Source organism: Myxine glutinosa, chromosome 14 (assembly GCF_964187855.1).
Source record: "Myxine glutinosa chromosome 14, kmMyxGlut1.1, whole genome shotgun sequence".
Taxonomy (NCBI): Eukaryota; Metazoa; Chordata; class Myxini; order Myxiniformes; family Myxinidae; genus Myxine; species Myxine glutinosa.
In genome coordinates, this window is record NC_136274.1 from 86654145 (window position 1) to 86674642 (window position 20498).

Here is a 20498-nt window from a genome sequence, read left to right on the forward strand (position 1 = left end):
ACAATACGAGCTCCTGTCTGCTGCCTTCACCTACTTCGCGGTATGAGCTGGGGACCAGAGAGAGAGCTGCATGGAAGCCATCCCTGGACGCGCTGGTGACCATCAACCTGACCTTCATCAGCAAGCCCCGTGTGAGTGTGTATGTGTGAGACGGGCCCGTTTGTCTTGGGTATTAAGTTAAGACTGTTTTTAAGGCAGCACTGTGTCCCCTTTTTCTGAACCATTGTAAATAGTGTGAATAAATCTTGTTATTCCTTTTCTTCTGAATTCGACCGCTTTTGTGATTTCTCCATTGGCTAAGCGTGGTACGAGTAAGATCGCCAGAACCAGGGTCACCAACTAAACGGCACGGATCGCGTGTACGCACCGCTCGGCGTAGCCACCAACACGCGTGATTCGTGCGGGGCTTATTTCCTCGTTTCTGGGCAGTGCGGGTAATTAGGTAATAGTGATTCTAGTCCTACGACCCTATTTCGCGCTGTCCGGGAAGGACGTCAAAGGTCCCGGGTCCCATCGGCCAGTCAAAGACAAGGGGACTAATCCCCCCTTGGTAAGGGGATAAGGCCGGCAGAGAGATCCGCAACAATAGTTTGTTATAATGGATGTTGTGTGGTTAATTTATAAAGAGGTTGTTATACTGGATGTTGTGTGGTTAATTTATAAAGAGTTTGTTATAATGGATGTTGTGTGGTTCATTTATAAAGAGTTTGTTATAATGGATGTTGTGTGGTTAATTTATAAAGAGTTTGTTATAATGGATGTTGTGTGGTTAATTTATAAAGAGGTTGTTATAATGGATGTTGTGTGGTTAATTTATAAAGAGTTTGTTATAATGGGTGTTGTGTGGTTAATTTATAAAGAGTTTGTTATAATGGATGTTGTGTGGTTAATTTATAAAGAGTTTGTTATAATGGATGTTGTGTGGTTAATTTATAAAGAGGTTGTTATACTGGATGTTGTGTGGTTAATTTATAAAGAGTTTGTTATAATGGGTGTTGTGTGGTTAATTTATAAAGAGTTTGTTATAATGGATGTTGTGTGGTTAATTTATAAAGAGTTTGTTATAATGGATGTTGTGTGGTTAATTTATAAAGAGTTTGTGATAATGGAAGACAATAATGATTGTGTAGTTATAGCGACGTCATGACGAACAGAGCCAGAGGAGGTGAATGCAGAGAGCAGATCGGGTGGGGAATCGGAGGTCCTGGCGGGGTCTCCAGGGTTGGGAGTAAATGCGATCAGGGAGAATCGTCACCAGCTTTCATTACTTAAAAACTCGCTGATTGGATTAAGCACCCGAGAAATGGCCGCTGGTTAGGTCGGTGATTGAAGGCAGGCCCGTAATGGTGGGAATTAAAGGCTAATTAGAGCACCGAGCGGAGGGGGACGAGGGTCGGGGACGGGTGACGTTTGGGGCGAGATCGTGATGAGTCCAGAGTGGGAGATTTTGGGTTGAGGGAGGAATATGGGAAGAGAAGCCGAGGGGAGGGGGGAATCCAGGGGGAGGGGGAGGGGCTGACCGAGGCGCGTCTTGCCTCGTGCTGCGGGGTCTCGCGCTCCATTGTCATGCACGGGGAGCGAGCGCGCAATAAGAGGCGGCACGACAAGGGCTCGTGCATTGAGTGCCAACATTTTCCCTTCTGTGACATAGTAGCTTCGTCCACCATGGATTACCCGTACTTGAACGGAGCGCCGTACGAATCGTGCATGGCGGGAATGGACTCGGGGCTCGCCTCTGCGTATGCAGACTTCAATTCGTGCGCGCATGCCGGGGGGTTTCAGTACGGGACGGTTCGTCCTGCGTTTGGCTCTTTGGGTGGCTGCACCATTACGGCCCTGCGGGACCCACAGTCTCCTGCCTTTAGTCCTGGTAGGCACATTCAGCGGGATGGTTATACTTTGGAGTGAACAGATATTGAGAAGACCATGATGTCAGAGATTATTGAGCAGATCATAGTGATGGAGATTAAGCAGATAACGATAACGAAGATGGTTCAGCAGATGGTGGTGATGGCGATTGTTGAGCAGATGGTGGAGATGGCGATTGTTGAGCAGGTGGTGGCGATGGAGATTGTTGAGCAGATGGTGGAGATAGCGATTGTTGAGCAGGTGGTGGTGATTGCGATTGTTGAGCAGGTGGTGGTGATGGCGATTGTTGAGCAGGTGGTGGAGATGGAGATTGTTGAGCAGATGGTGGAGATGGCGATTGTTGAGCAGGTGGTGGCAATGGAGATTGTTGAGCAGATGGTGGAGATAGCGATTGTTGAGCAGGTGGTGGTGATGGCGATTGTTGAGCAGGTGGTGGTGATGGCGATTGTTGAGCAGATGGTGGAGATTGCGATTGTTGAGCAGATGGTAGAGATGGCGACTGTTGAGCAGGTGGTGGCGATGGAGATTGTTGAGCAGATGGTGGAGATAGCGATTGTTGAGCAGGTGGTGGTGATGGCGATTGTTGAGCAGGTGGTGGAGATGGAGATTGTTGAGCAGGTGGTGGTGATGGCGATTGTTGAGCAGGTGGTGGAGATGGTGATTGTTGAGCAGATGGTGGAGATGGCGATGGTTGAGCAGATGGTGGAGATGGCGATTGTTGAGCAGGTGGTTGAGATGGCGATTGTTGGGCAGATGGTGATGATGGTGATTGTTGAGCTGGTGGTGGTTATGGCGATTGTTGAGCATATGGTGGAGATGGAGATTGTTGAGCAGGTTGTGGCGATGGTAATGGTTGAGCAGATGGTGGAGATTGCGATTGTTGAGCAGGTGGTGGAGATGGCGATTGTTGAGCAGATGGTGGAGATGGCGATTGTTGAGCAGATTGTGGAGATGGCGATTGTTGAGCAGGTGGTGGTGATGGCGATTGTTGAGCAGATGATAGAGATGGCAATTGTTGGGCAGATGGTGATGATGTTGATTGTTGAGCTGGTGGTGGTTATGTTGATTGTTGAGCTGGTGGTGGTTATGTTGATTGTTGAGCAGGTGATGGTGATGGCGATTGTTGAGCAGATGGTGGAGATGGCGATTGTTGAGCAGGTTGTGGAGATGGCGATTGTTGAGCAGGTTGTGGCGATGGCGATTGTTGAGCAGATGGTGGAGATGGTGATTGTTGAACAGATGGTGGAGATGGTGATTGTTGCGCAGATGGTGGAGATGGTGATTGTTGAGCAGATGGTGGAGATGGAGATTGTTGAGCAGGTGTCGCAATGGAGATTGTTGCGCAGATGGTGGAGATGGCGATTGTTGAGCAGATTGTGGTGATGGTGATTGTTGAGCAGGTGGTGGTTATGGTGATTGTTGAGCAGGTGGTGGTATAGCAATTGTTGAGCAGATGTTGGAGATGGCGAATGTTGAGCAGGTGGTGGTGATTGAGATTGTTGAGCAGGTGGTGGTTATGGCGATTGTTGAGCAGGTGGTGGTTACGGTGATTGTTGAGCAGATTGTGGTGATGCTGATGGTTGAGCAGATGGTTGTGATGGCGATTATTGAGCATATGGTGGTGATTGAGATTGAAATTGTTGAAGAGGTAATGGTGATGGAGATTGTTGAGCAGATGGTGGTGATGGTGATGGTTGAGCAGATGGTGGTGATTGAGATTGAAATTGTTGAGGAGGTAATGGTGATGGAGATTGTTGAGCAGATGGTGGTGATGCTGATGGTTGAGCAGATCGTGGTGATATGATTGAGCATATTGTGGTGATTGAGATTGAAATTGTTGAGGAGGTAAGGGTGATGGAGATTGTTCAGCGGATGGTGGTGATGGAGATTGAAATTGTTGAGGACGTAATGGTGATGGAGATTGTTGAGGAGGTAATGCTGAGAATGATTGGCGTGCAAATATGGCAGTGCTACAATAAATGGTGAGCATACGACGGTGAGCGTTATGGTGATGAATATTACAGCATGCACATGTAGGTGATGAATTTGATTGTACCAATCATGGTGTGGCATATTTATTGATAAAATGAGACCTCTGTGATTCACATTTGGTATATATTATGCTTTCTCATGGAGAAGGATAAACATGTGCAAATACAGTACTCACGGAGATGATGATTGCAGGATGGCATTGATAATGTTAAATGGTAAAGATGGAGATTGATCAGGACATTCCACAATGAAAGCTTCTCTTTGTCGCTGACACCCGCACCGTGTATAGGCGCCATGTTGAGCATCCTGAGCGATGTTTGAACGTGTTTCGATGATCTGCGACATCTCGCATCCACACGTCCATGGCACAGATGCTCGTTCCTACCTCCTGGTCGTGCTACCTTCGTGCCCGAGTTAGACCTGCTCCCTTGTCCAGCAGTCCCAGACCGGCATGTCTCTGGGTCCCAGACTCAGGTCGTCGTGCAGCTGCTCGTTCCTACCTCCTGGTCGTGCTACCTTCATGCCCGAGTCAGACCTGCTTCCTTGTCCAGCAGTCCCAGACCGGCATGTCTCTGGGTCCCAGACTCGGGTCGTCGCGCAGCTGCTCGTTCCTACCTCCTGGTCGTGCTACCTTCATGCCCGAGTTAGACCTGCTCCCTTGTCCAGCAGTCCCAGACCGTCATGTCTCTGGGTCCCAGACTCGGGTCGTCGCGCAGCTGCTCGTTCCTACCTCCCGGTCGTGCTACCTTCATGCCCGAGTTAGACCTGCTCCCTTGTCCTGCAGTCCCAGACCGGCATATCTCTGGGTCCCAGACTCGGGTCGTCGCGCAGCTGCTCATTCCTACCTCCTGGTCGTGCTACCTTCATGCCCGAGTTAGACCTGCTCCCTTGTCCAGCAGTCCCAGACCGGCATGTCTCTGGGTCCCAGAATCGGGCCGCGAGCGCCTTTTTAACCGCCGACTTTAACCCAATTGGCGGCGTCGGGCCCGGAAAGTCACAAAATTACGTTAACGCTTGAAGAACAATCAAGTTATGTCGGTTATTTTATCCTTTTCACGAGCTCGGATGAAATTATTCCAAATCGCTATACAGGGTGAAAATAATGCTGTTACATTAAATTAACTTTAAAATCTAATCACTGGCCTAGGTCGTGATTGCGCAGGATTTTCCAAACTTTGGTCCCATCGTGGGAGTGAACGTTTCTCCAGGAATCGATGTCACTGTTGAAGATGTATCAGACTGAGCAGCATCGTCCATCACCTGCCCTTCACAAGGATCACAAGGATCACCTGCCGTGCACTCATACCTTGTGCTCCAACAGCAGCAAAACATCACTTTCCACACACTCTCTGCCATCCTGTCGTTGCGCATCGCAAAACGTTATTTATATCAAATAATCTCATTTGGGGACTCGACGCTCAGCAGATCAATAATGTCCACCAGCAATCTGCTGCATAAGGAGGTTAGAGTGGGCAGCACACACAAGGGGCTCCCAACTATGGGGTCAGGGGTCGCCAAGCGGTTTTACTCGTGCAATATATAAAAGGGGTCGCATATTGATGTACGCATACAACAACTTTAAATACTGTGCGCATACAACAACTTTAAATACTGTGCGCATACAACAACTTTAAATACTGTGCACATACAACAACTTTAAATACTGTGCGCATACAACTTTAAATACTGTAGGCATACAACAACTTTAAATACTGTGCGCATACAACAACTTTAAATACTGTGCACATACAACAACTATAAATACTGTGCGCATACAACAACTATAAATACTGTGCGCATACAACAACTTTAAATACTGTGCGCATACAACAGCTTTAAATACTGTACGCATACAACAACTTTAAATACTGTGCGCATACAACAACTTGCAATACTGTGCGCATACAACAACTTTAAATACTGTGCGCATACAACAACTTTAAATACTGTGCGCATACAACAACTTTAAATACTGTGCACATACAACAACTTTAAATACTGTGCGCATACAACTTTAAATACTGTAGGCATACAACAACTTTAAATACTGTGCGCATACAACAACTTTAAATACTGTGCACATACAACAACTTTAAATACTGTGCGCATACAACAACTTTAAATACTGTGCGCATACAACTTTAAATACTGTACGCATACAACAACTTTAAATACTGTGCGCATACAACAACTTGCAATACTGTGCGCATACAACAACTTGCAATACTGTGCGCATACAACAACTTGCAATACTGTGCGCAGACAACAACTTTAAATACTGTGCGCATACAACAACTTGCAACACTGTGCGCAGACAACAACTTTAAATACTGTGCGCATACAACAACTTTAAATACTGTGCACATACAACAACTTAAAATACTGTGCGCATACAACAACTTTAAATACTGTGCACATACAACAACTTTAAATACTGTGTGCATACAACAACTTTAAATACTGTGCACATACAACAACTTTAAATACTGTGCGCATACAACAACTTTAAATACTGTGTGCATACAACAACTTTAAATACTGTGCGCATACAACAACTTTAAATACTGGAGGCATACAACAACTTTAAATACTGTGCGCATACAACAACTTGCAATATTGTCTGCTTACAACAACTTTAAATACTGTGCGCATACGACAACTTTAAATACTGGAGGCATACAACAACTTTAAATACTATGCGCACACAACAACTTGCAATACTGTGCGCATACAACAACTTAAAATACTGTGCGCATACAACAACTTTAAATACAACAACAAAATTCAACTTTAAATACTGTGCGCATACAACAAACGTTTTGTATAATTTCCTGCGAGCAAAACCTTCATCTAATAGAGATGAGCTGCCTCCTAAATATACATATGGCCACTTGAACAAGTCCGGCTGCCCCCAGCAAATGCACAAAGCACGTCCTCATGCCCTACACCAAGTCCTGAGATGTGGTGTGCCATCTCCACCACAAAACGAAACTCCGATCTGCTGTTTGACAACGCTCAAGCCGACCTGTTACACTAATCCAGGTGAGCAAATGCACGAGATGTAACTTTTTTTTAGGGTTGGAAGCCTTTGTTACAACGATCCATTTTGGACAGGTTAATAATGTCGATCTAACCTGCTATTTATGTTGTCAACACCAAGGAGTAGGTTGGGAACTGCTGTCTTATCCCGCGAGTATGTGTTCATTAATCGTGTTCCCGGATGGTTTTTTCTGCGCACACAAAGCAGCACAAGATTCCATGAACACCACTGGCCCTTTCACTTTGAGCCAAGCTGGTAGTTTTGTGTAAATGTAGTAGCCTATGGTATATTCAAATCTTCGTTCACCATCATCGGAGCGAGGATTCATAAACATGGCACGATATGTGTGCTCCCTCGGCGATAGTCTCTCCCAGTTCCGCAGGACACCTTGTGCAGGCTGAACTACATCCACTCGGGAACAACAATCAAAAAGGAACCATCATCAGAGTTTTAGACGTTAAAGATCCAGCGATAAATGTTCAAATTGCCTTTTCAATGGTATCTTCAATCTCCACCTATAATGTAATCCTCATTTTGTTTCAATACCTATTTTCCATCTACAATTACACGTGTAATATTCTCATCTTTGTTTTTTCAGTTTCTGTCATTATTTGTATCCATTTACTTTTCTGTCTGGAATCGGCACTCATAATATTCTCCAATTTATTTTCATATATTCTCCATTTTCAATCTATACTCATAATATTCTCCAATTTATTTTCATATAATCTCCATTTTCAATCTATACTCATAATATTCTCCAATTTATTTTCATATATTCTCCATTTTCAATCTATACTCATAATATTCTCCAATTTATTTTCATATATTCTCCATTTTCAATCTATACTCATAATATTCTCCAATTTATTTTCATATATTCGCCATTTTCAATCTATACTCATAATATTCTCCAATTTATTTTCATATATTCTCCATTTTCAATCTATACTCATAATATTCTCCAATTTATTTTCATATATTCTCCATTTTCAATCTATACTCATAATATTCTCCAATTTATTTTCATATATTCTCCATTTTCAATCTATACTCATAATATTCTCCAATTTATTTTCATATAATCTCCAATTTCAATCTACTAGGACGTGCCCGTACGTGGGTGCCCGTACGTGCGTGCAAAAAAGCATGCGTGCAAACAACAACAACAAAAAAAAACTTTGAAACCACGTGGCAGTAACGACCACAGAACCCCCCCCTCTATTTACATGAAATGGTTTGGTCCATTCGCAACGACCACAGAACCCCCCCCCCCCCCCCCTCTATTTACATGAAATGGTTTGGTCCAAAGCGAACGGCTTGCGGAGTTTGGTAAAGAAATCGCCATAGCTCGGTAACTACTTCTCCGATTAATATGAAACCTTGAAAAGGCACATCCTCGGGTCCCCAGCAATATACCTGGCAAGTTTCAAGTATATCGGACCGGTAGTTGTCGAGAAACAGCGGTCACAGACAAACACACACACACACACACACACACACACACACAGACACACACACACACAGAGATTACTGGAATTATAGATAGATACTCATAATATTCTCCAATTTATTTTCATATAATCTCCATTTTCAATCCATACTCATAATATTCTCCAATTTATTTTCATATATTCTCCATTTTCAATCTATACTCATAATATTCTCCAATTTATTTTCATATAATCTCCATTTTCAATCTATACTCATAATATTCTCCAATTTATTTTCATATAATCTCCATTTTCAATCTATACTCATAATATTCTCCAAATTATTTTCATATATTCTCCATTTTCAATCTATACTCATAATATTCTCCAATTTATTTTCATATAATCTCCATTTTCAATCTATACTCATAATATTCTCCAAATTATTTTCATATATTCTCCATTTTCAATCCATACTCATAATATTCTCCAATTTATTTTCATATATTCTCCATTTTCAATCTATACTCATAATATTCTCCAATTTATTTTCATATAATCTCCATTTTCAATCCATACTCATAATATTCTCCAATTTATTTTCATATATTCTCCATTTTCAATCTATACTCATAATATTCTCCAATTTATTTTCATATATTCTCCATTTTCAATCTATACTCATAATATTCTCCAATTTATTTTCATATAATCTCCATTTTCAATCTATACTCATAATATTCTCCAATTTATTTTCATATAATCTCCATTTTCAATCTATACTCATAATATTCTCCAATTTATTTTCATATATTCTCCATTTTCAATCTATACTCATAATATTCTCCAAATTATTTTCATATATTCTCCATTTTCAATCTATACTCATAATATTCTCCAATTTATTTTCATATATTCTCCATTTTCAATCTATACTCATAATATTCTTCAATTTATTTTCATATAATCTCCATTTTCAATCTATACTCATAATATTCTCCAAATTATTTTCATATATTCTCCATTTTCAATCTATACTCATAATATTCTCCAAATTATTTTCATATAATCTCCATTTTCAATCTATACTCATAATATTCTCCAAATTATTTTCATATAATCTCCATTTTCAATCTATACTCATAATATTCTTCAATTTATTTTCATATAATCTCCATTTTCAATCTATACTCATAATATTCTCCAAATTATTTTCATATATTCTCCATTTTCAATCTATACTCATAATATTCTCCAATTTATTTTCATATAATCTCCATTTTCAATCTATACTCATAATATTCTCCAAATTATTTTCATATATTCTCCATTTTCAATCTATACTCATAATATTCTCCAATTTATTTTCATATATTCTCCATTTTCAATCTATACTCATAATATTCTCCAAATTATTTTCATATAATCTCCATTTTCAATCTATACTCATAATATTCTCCAATTTATTTTCATATAATCTCCATTTTCAATCTATACTCATAATATTCTCCAATTTATTTTCATATATTCTCCAATTTCAATCAATACTCATAATATTCTCCAATTTATTTTCATATATTCTCCATTTTCAATCTATACTTATGATATTCTTCATTTTTGTTTCATATATTCTCCATTTTCAATATACAATATACTCATGATATTCCTCATTTTTGTTTCAACATCCAATCTTCAATTTCCACTCGTTATATCGTTATTTTTATTTTTGTTTAAACATCTACTCATCTAACTTCAATCTACACTTGCTATAGTCTCTTCTGATCACTTGTGTTTCACCATCAACTCTTCCACCTTTTCCCAATCTTTGTCCTTCTGTGGTTTGTCAACTTGCATATTCATGTTAAATTCTGCTTCTACATTTTAAAAACTATTAGAAAAGGCAACATTTGTTAATTTCACTTGCTGATCACAGCTTGCCTGGAGGTATGCACACCCTAGACCGAGAGGTATGTACACCCTAGACTGAGAGGTGAGAGGTATGCACACCCTAGACCGAGAGGTATGCACAACCTCGACCTAGAGGTATGCATACCCTAGACTGAGAGGTATGCTTACCCTAGACTGAGAGGTATGCTTACCCTAGACTGAGAGGTATGCACACCCTAGACCGAGAGGTATGCACACCCTAGACCGAGAGGTATGCACACCCTAGACCGAGAGGTATGCACATTTACCTCTGAGCTGCCAAGCCTGAGTTGAAATTTTGACACAGCTATAAACTTCTATCCTTCAGGCGTAAATTTATTAAAACACCGTTATTTGTGTAACTTGTAGTAAAATAGTTATTTGTTAAAGTTATATTAAAATATAGTTATTTTTGTGAAATTATTAAAACTGTTATTTGTAAATTATATTAAAATACTGTTGTTTGTGTAAATTTATTTAAACTGTTATATGTGTAAAATTATTTATACTGTTTGTGTGAATTTATTTAAACTGTTATATGTGTAAAATTATTTATACTGTTTGTGTGAATTTATTTAAACTGTTATTTGTGTAAAATTATTTATACTGTTTGTGTGAATTTATTTAAACTGTTATTTGTGTAAAATTATTTATACTGTTATTTGTGTGAATTTATTTAAACTGTTATTTGCGTGAATTAATTTAAACTGTTGTTTGTGTAAAATTATTTATACTGTTGTTTGTGTGAATTTATTTAAACTGTCATTTGTGTAAAATTATTTATACTGTTGTTTGTGTGAATTATATTAAAACTAGCGACGGTACCCGCCCTACGGGCAGGGCTTCAATTGGGAAGCCGAAATGAAAAGGCAAAATATCAGAAATTGAAGGCAGAATTTTTTTTTTTAACGATTCATATAAACATCCGTCAAATCATATCACACGTAAATCATCAAAATCAAAACAGAATCTTTAGAATTTCAATAAAAGCCACATTCACTGTTCATCTTACTATAATTCACCAAATGTCCGTCTGTCTGTTCGAAGGTACCGTAAAAACTGCTGAACCAATCGCAAAGATATTTTGGGTGGGATTAAAACAACGTTCATTAAACATTAAACGTTCATTAAATTATTACGAAACGAAAAACATTACGAAATTACGTTCACACCGTCACGTCAAACACTACCGTGAACACATACATCGTCACAACATCGTCACAATGAGAACATCGTCACAATGAACGTAATGCGAACACGAATGTTATGCGGGAGTCAAAACCTGAGAATGTTGGAGACCAGAGCTGAAATTGGGAAAACTAAATAGCCTATTTTACTCCTGGAGCTCCCAGGATTACCCACGCAAAATATCTTTGCGATCGGTTCAGCAGTTTTTACGGTACTTTCTAACAGACAGACGGACATTTGGTGAATTATAGTAAGATGATGCTGTTTGTGTAAATTTATTAAAACTGTTATTTGTGCAAAAATTACTTAAACGTATTTGTGTAAAATTATTTACATTGCTATTTGTGTAAATTATGTTCAAATACTGTTATTTGTGTAAAATTATTAAAACTGTTATTGTGTAAGTTATATTCAAATACTGTTATTTGTGTAAAATTATTAAAACTGTTATTGTATAAGTTATATTCAAATACTGTTATTTGTGTAAAATTATTAAAACTGTTATTGTGTAAGTTATATTCAAATACTGTTGTTTGTGTAAAATTATTTAAATTGCTATTTCTGTAAATTATGTTCAAATACTGTTATTTGTGTAAAATTATTAAAACTGTTATTGTGTAAGTTATATTCAAATACTGTTATTTGTGTAAAATTATTTAAATTGCTATTCCTGTAAATTATGTTCAAATACTGTTATTTGTGTAAAATTATTAAAACTGTTATTGTGTAAGTTATATTCAAATACTGTTATTTGTGTAAAATTATTAAAACTGTTATTGTGTAAGTTATATTCAAATACTGTTATTTGTGTAAAATTATTAAAACTGTTATTGTGTAAGTTATATTCAAATACGTACTGTTATTTGTGTAAAATTATTAAAACTGTTATTGTGTAAGTTATATTCAAATACTGTTATTTGTGTAAAATTATTAAAACTTATTGTGTAAAATTATTAAAATACTATTATTTGTGGAGACTATATCAAAATACCATTTGTGTGTCTTATATCAAACCATTATTTGTGTACGTTAATATAAAACACCGTCCTTTTTTATCGGCCATTTTTAGCCCACCTTTTTTTGTGGGGCCGCCCATGGGGGAGGTGGAGATTGGACCAGGTGTTTGACGAATCTGCTGGCCATGCCCGAGGCACTCGTTAGGGCAGGAATTTGTTCAGGCTGCCGGCAATAGCTCGCCTACTCTTTGTGAAGGATACCAAGGGATCTTTAACGTCCACCCACGAATGTTGGCAGACAGGACGCCCGTTTAGAGCATCCGAGGGACGTCAGGTGCACACATTGGTGATTCACCCTGGCTCTGAAACACCGGGCTGACAGTTTACACCTGGGTAGCGATTCGAGCCCAGGTGGGACAGCTTATGGCGCTTTTCCATTGTACGGTACGGTAATCCCTGTGTCGTTTTTCCATCGCACAACAGAACCGTGAAAATAGTCGGATTTATCTGAAGTGACGAAAAGAAAAACTCCACCGCTGTGGTGACGTCATTTCCTCCGTCACCAAAGGTGGATGCAGGTTATGTTCAGTTTGTTTGTGAACAAAATATCTCAAAAAATTGTGGACGGATTCGGACGAAATTTGACAGAGAAATGGCGTATGTGACGAGGACAAAATGATTCGATTTTGGTGAAGATCCGGATCCGGATAGTATAATTTTTAAAGTGATTCTTCACCATTGGGAGATAAGGTCAAAAACGATACAAAGCAGGATATCTTAAAAAGTTGTGGACGGATGATGTTGATTAAATGTGATTCTGTATTGTGATGTTCTGGTCTACTCTGGGATACAAAATGTAAACTGTTCACCTGACGAAGGTATGTCTCTACTGAGTAACGTGCTAGTTTCTCATGCGACACTAAACTGTAAACAGCTCCGAAACTATGGAGGAACTTGAATCTGTGCTTTACCTCGTTGGGTTTTGGTTTTATCCGAACATGAGTTTTTTTAGCGAAATGTAAAAAGAGAGAGGAAGTGTTTGAGCAGAAGCTGAAAGACGCCAGAAAGAGGAAGCTAAAAGGAGAAAGAAACCTTTGCAGACAATTATGCAGACCGACAACGAAGATTTGGGTCTTGTTCGTCGGCGCAAACAAAGAATACAGGTAGAGTATGTCACGTTAACCTTCATATATAGCTAGTAACATTACGACTATCTTTCACTTTCTTCCTGAATTGACGATTGCGATTGAGCAATCAACGGTCTGCAATATTGCTACCTCCACCCATAGGTCCGGGTTCGGCTCACTTGGTACCGATCCATAGCAGGAACCAAATTTAGCACGGGTACTTAGGTACGGTACGGTTCGCTTTGCAATGGAAAAACGAAAAAATGGATTTTGCTTGCGGTCCGGTGCGGTGCGGTGCGGTGCGGTACGGTACGGTACGGTGCGGTACCGCGGTGGAAAAGCGCCATAAGAGGAGGGTGTGTTCCTCTAAGTCTAGGCCATCCTGTCAGCCCAATATTAAAACACTGTTATTTGTGTAAAATTATTAAAACTGTTATTTGTGTGAAAAATATAAAACACTTATTTGTGTAAATTACATAAAAATACCGTTATTTGTGTAAAATTATTGAAACAGTTATTTGTGTAAATTATATTAAAACCGTTATTTGTGTAAAATTATTGAAACAGTTATTTGTGTGAAAAATATAAAACACTTATTTGTGTAAATTACATAAAAATACCGTTATTTGTGTAAAATTATTGAAACAGTTATTTGTGTAAATTATATTAAAATACCGTTATTTGTGTGTACTATATCAAAACATTTATGTACATTATATTAAAACACTGTTATTACTCCCACCAGGGAGTAATGCATTCGATCGTGTCCGTGTGTGTGTGTGTGTGCGTATGTGTGCGTATGTGTGTTCGTGTGTTTGTGTTTTTGTGAACAAGATATCTGGAAAAGTTCTGAATGGATTTGGATGAAAGTTGGTGGGATGATTGCCCTTGGGATAAGGAAGAATTGATTATTTTTTGGTGAAGCTCAGGATATTATTCAGGATCCAGGAATTTTTTTGAAGGATTTTTTTACCATTGGAAGATGGGGCTCCAACTTGACCCACGGCCGGAGTATGCGCTCTACTGAGTGGCGTTCTAGTTTGTGTCTGTTTTTATTAAAATACCGTTATTCGTGTAAATTAAATTTACCATTATTTACAATTATTCGTGTAAGTTATAGTTAAACGTTATTTGTGTAAACCATTGAAAACACACTTTTTTGTGTAAATTATATTAAAACCTTTTTTTTTATAAATTGTATTAACACACCGTTATTTATGTAAATCATATTTAAAACGTTATTTGTGAAAATAATATTAAAATAACGTTATTTCTGTAAATTTTATATACTTTTATTGTGTAAATTATATTTGAAATTGTATTTGTGTAAACTATATGAAAACACCGTATTTTGTTTAAATTATACGAAAAGTTATTTTTACATTTTAAATAGTTTATTTTTACAAATTGTGAAAACACCGTATTTACACTAAAATAGTTATTTTTACAAATCGTGTTAACACTATTATTTGTATAAATTATATTAAAATGTTAGTTGTGTAAATTGATTACAATTGTGAAAATTGTGAATTGTATTGTGAATTGTAAAAATTGTAACTATATATATATATATATATTATATATATATATATATATATATATATATATATATATATATATACGTATATATATATATATATATATATATATATATATATATATATATATATATATATATATATATAAAACACAGTTTATATGTGTGTGTGCATGTGTGTGTGTGTATGTTACCGATAGACTCCTAAACGGAGAGGCTCACGTGCTTGATATTTGGCAGAGACATGGCCATTGAGCCTGGGAAGGACATGGCCTACCTAAAAATATTTGCCGAGATCCATATTTTTTATTCATATTTACCTCAGCACATTTCAGCGAGGAACATTATACACGGAATCTCAGCCGGTGCCAGAGCAGCTCGCTGATTCGCTCAGAGCGATCACGTGATCCAGACCACTGAACGGAAAATATATAGAATGACCATTGCCATTCACACCACATAGGTGGAGATGCAGCTACCGGGCGCCATCTTGGTTGGCACTCGATGCTGGGCGATGGTGATTTCCGTCACGTCGTTTGCACGTAATTCAGAGCGAAAGCGATTGCGTTTTTTCACCTTTTGTGCGATCGTGTTTTGTGTCGATTTTGTGCGATATGAATTAAACGTCTTTGAAACAGCTGTGAAACGTCTTTCCACAACCCTTCCTTAACCGATTGAAGCAGTTTATTGCCGCACAAAATGGCATTTTAACAGTTGTCTCGCTTTTAAAATCTGGGACACGTTCAAAACAAACGAGATCCGCGAAGCGAGTTGGTCGAGTTGTGTGAGTCGCGCTAACCAAGATGGCGACACGGCGGCTACACTTTTCACGGAGTATGAGCGTTCTATATATTTTCAATTCAGTGCGCCAGACTCGCTCACGTACTTGATTTGTGGCATAGACATGGCCATTGGGCCTTCACGGTGTAATTTGTGCGAGGCTTTTGTCCATGTGAGCTTGAGTCGAGAGGGGAATGTACGGGGTGGGAATGTACGGGTCTCCCTTCCCCGCCCGGCAACGCCGGTACTGGAGGGCGTCACAGGATCGGTGAGTCTCCAAATCGCTTCGTGCTGTTGTTGCGAAGATGCAGGACGATGTCGCGATTGTTGTGCTGCTCTCCTCCCATGAGAACTGCAACGTCATTGTTGACTGGCCCTCCCCTTCCTCCCCTCCTCTTCCCCCTCCCCCTCCCTTCCCCCTCCCCCTCCCCCTCCCTTCCCCTCCCTTTCCCCCCTCCCTTCCCCCTCCCTTCCCCCTCCCTTCCCCCTCCACCCTACCCCCTCCCTCCCTTCCCCACCTCCCCTCCCCTCCCCCTCGCCCTCCCCCTCTCCTCCCCTCCCACCCTCCCCCTCTCCTCCCCTCCCACCCTCCCCCCCGTTCCCTCCCCTCCCCTTCCCCCTCCCCTTCACCCTCCCCTCCCCTTCCCCCTCCCTTCCCCTCCCCTCCCCCTTCCCCCTCCTCCCCTTCCCCTCCCCTTCCCCCTCCCCTTCCCCCTCCCCTTCCCCCTCCCTTCCCCCTCCCCCCGCCCCTTCCCCCTCCCCCCTCCCCCTCCCCCTCCCCTCCCCTTCCCCTCCCCCTCCCCCTCCCCTTCCCCTCCCCTCCCCTCCCCCCTCCCCTTCCCCCTTCCCCTCCCCCCTCCCCCTCCCCTCCCCCTCCCCTCCCCCTCCCCTCCCCCTCCCCTCCCCTCCCCTCCCCCCTCCCCTTCCCCCTCCCTTCCCCCTCCCCCTCCCCTTCCCCCTCCCTCCCCTCCCCCACCCGGCAATGCTGGGTACTTCTGCTAGTATATATATATATATATATATATATATATTATATATATATATATATACTGTTAATTGTGTAAATTATACTGTATACACCATTGTGTAAATGACAGTAAAATATCGTTATTTGTGTGAATTATATTAATACTACTTGTTTTTATAAATTGTATTAACACCATTATTTGTGCAAATTATAAATACCGTTATTTGTGTAAATTTTATTAAAATAACGTTATTTCTGTAAATTATTTATACCATTAATTGTGTAAATTATATTTAAATAACGTCATTTCTGTAAATTAGATTTACCATTATTTGTGTAAATTATATTAAAATAGCGTTATTTCTGTAAATTAGAATAAAAGAACATTAAGTCTGTATTTATATATGCCATTATTTGTGCAAGTTATATCAAAATAATGATTTGTGTAAATTATATTTAAAACGTTATTTATGTAAATTGTATTAAAATAACGTTATTTCTGTAAATTATATATGTCATTATTGTGGACATTATATATGCCGTTATTTGTGTAAATTATATCAAAATCACCTTATTTGTGTAAATTTTATTTTAAAACGTTATTTGTGTAAACTATATGGAAACACTGTTATTTGTGTAAATTATATTAACACCGTTATTTGTGTAAATTATATTAACACCGTTTGTGTAAATCATATTAAAATCGTTATTTGTGGAAATTATATTAACACCGTTATTTGTGTAAATCATATTGAAATCGTTATTTGTGTAAATTATATTGACACCGTTGTGTGTGTAAATCATATTGAAAGCATTATTTGCATATGTTATATTGAAATACCGTTATTTGTGTTAATTACATTTAAAACGTGATTTGTGTAAACTATATGAAAACACCGTTTTTTGTGTAAATTATATTAACATCGTTATTTGTGTTAATTATATTAAAAACGTGATTTGTGTAAACTATATGAAAACACCGTTTTTTGTGTAAATTATATTGACACCGTTATGTGTGTAAATCATATTAAAAGGATTATTTGCATATGTTATATTAAAATACCATTATTTGTGTTAATTATATTTAAAACGTGATTTGTGTAAACTGTATGAAAACACCGTTTTTTGTGTAAATTATATTAACACCGTTATTTGTGTAGATTATATTTAAAACGTGATTTGTGTAAACTGTACGAAAACATCGTTTTTGTGTAAATTATATTAATACCGTTATTGGTGTAAATTATATTAAAAGCATTATTTACATATGTTATATTAAAATACCGTTATTTGTGTAAATTATATTTAAAACGTGATTTGTGTAAACTATATGAAAACACCGTTTTTTGTGTAATTATATTAACACCGTTATTTGTGTAAATTATATGAAAAGCATTATTTACATATGTTATATTAAAATACCGTTATTTGTGTAAGTTATATTAAAAACGTGATTTGTGTAAACTGTACGAAAACATCGTTTTTGTGTAAATTATATTAATACCGTTATTGGTGTAAATTATATTAAAAGCATTATTTACATATGTTATATTAAAATACCGTTATTTGTGTAAATTATATTTAAAACGTGATTTGTGTAAACTGCATGAAAACACCGTTTTTTGTGTAAATTATATTAATGCACACCTATGCTATGCACAAGGAATCCCGACGAGGTCATGTCTGCACCGCCTGCTCAAGCGCTTGTAGACCCTCACATCACCCGCTCGCTATGCACAAGGAATCCCAAGGAGGTCAAGTCTGCACCGCCTACTCAAGCGCTTGTAGACCCTCACATCACCCGCTCGCTATGCACAAGGAATCCCGAGGAGGTCATGTCTGCACCGCCTGCTCAAGCACTTGTAGACCCTCACATCACCCGCTCGCTATGCACAAGGAATCCCGAGGAGGTCATGTCCGCACCGCCTGCTCAAGCGCTCGTAGACCCTCACATCACCCGCTCGCTATGCACAAGGAATCCCGAGGAGGTCATGTCTGCACTTGGCATGGGGGCGGTGTACTTTGAATGTATCTGTACTTGTTTGTTGTACACCGCACCTTTGTCTTTCCGTCGCGGTCCCCCTGTGCTGTCTTTCCCTCACGGTCCCCCTGTGCTGTCTTTCCCTCGCGGTCCCCCTGTGCTGTCTTTCCCTCACGGTCCCCCTGTGCTGTCTTTCCCTCGTGGTCCCTCTGTACTGTCTTTCCCTCACGGTCCCCCTGTGCTGTCTTTCCCTCACGGTCCCCCTGTGCTGACTTTCCCTCACGGTACCCCTGTGCTGTCTTTCCCTCACGGTCCCCGTGTACTGTCTTTCCCTCGCGGTCCCCCTGTACTGTCTTTCCCTCGCGGTCCCCCTGTGCTGCCTTTCCCTCGCGGTCCCCCTGTGCTGTCTTTCCCTCACGGTACCCCTGTGCTGCCTTTCCCTCGTGGTCCCCCTGTACTGTCTTTCCCTCACGGTACCCCTGTGCTGCCTTTCCCTCGCGGTCCCCGTGTACTGTCTTTCCCTCGCGGTCCCCCTGTGCTGTCTTTCCCTCGTGGTCCCCCTGTACTGTCTTTCCCTCGCGGTCCCCCTGTGCTGTCTTTCCCTCGCGGTCCCCCTGTGCTGTTTTTCCCTCGCGGTTCCCCTGTGCTGTCTTTCCCTCGCGGTTGTCAGCTCTTTCACGAGCTTCGATTCAGTATACAAAAAAATAAAAAATAAATGCCGTTATTTGTGTAAATTCTATTAAAAGCATTATTTACATATGTTATATTAAAATACTGTTATTTGTGTAAATTCTATTAAAAGCATTATTTACATATGTTATATTAAAATACCGTTATTTGTGTAAATTCTATTAAAAGCATTATTTACATATGTTATATTAAAATACCGTTATTTGTGTAAATTCTATTCAAAGCATTATTTACATATGTTATATTAAAATACCGTTATTTGTGTAAATTCTATTAAAAGCATTATTTACATATGTTATATTAAAATACCGTTATTTGTGTAAATTCTATTAAAAGCATTATTTACATATGTTATATTAAAATACCGTTATTTGTGTGAATTATTCAAAACAATGACAACGAAAACCCTCAAATAAAACAAAAAAGTTTTCAACAACTCCATCATATTCAATTTTTTTAACAACCTCCTCAAAATGTGTACAAAACAAAACTTTAAAAGCGCAACGTGTTGCTCAAATAAGGTAAGTGGAGCAGAATTTCCAAGGTGAGTCGCAAGGTGGCTGCTGTGTTTTGGTTTAGCCTTTTGTATGGACCGTTCTAACCTTAATGAATGGTCTCTGGTCACCTTTATAAATGGTCTCTGGTCACCTTTGTAAATGGTCTCTGGTCACCTTTACAAATGGTCTCTGTTCACCTTTATAAATGGTCTCTGTTCACTTTTATAAATGGTCTCTGGGCACCTTTATAAATGGTCTCTGGTCACCTTTATAAATGGTCTCTGGTCGCCTTTACAAATGGTCTCTGTTCACCTTTATAAATGGTCTCTGTTCACCTTTATAAATGGTCTCTGGTCACATTTATAAATGGTCTCTGTTCACCTTTATAAATGGTCTCTGGTCACATTTATAAATGGTCTCTGGTCACATTTATAAATGGTCTCTGGTCACCTTTATAAATGGTCTCTGGTCACATTTATAAATGGTCTCTGGTCACCTTTATAAATGGTCTCTGT

At 39.2% G+C, this 20498-nt stretch overlaps 1 protein-coding gene across 1 annotated transcript in view; it reads left to right on the forward strand.

The window, feature by feature from the left end:
- Positions 1 to 1587: 1587 nt before the first annotated feature.
- LOC137439993 (paired mesoderm homeobox protein 2B) overlaps positions 1588 to 20498 on the forward strand; it is a 30625-nt gene continuing 11714 nt past the window's right edge. Inside the window, exon 1 of the mRNA XM_068136329.2 lies at positions 1588 to 1870. Within this exon, the coding sequence (XP_067992430.1) occupies positions 1666 to 1870 (205 nt within the window). The 5' untranslated portion in view covers positions 1588 to 1665. The remainder of the gene's footprint in view (positions 1871 to 20498) is intronic.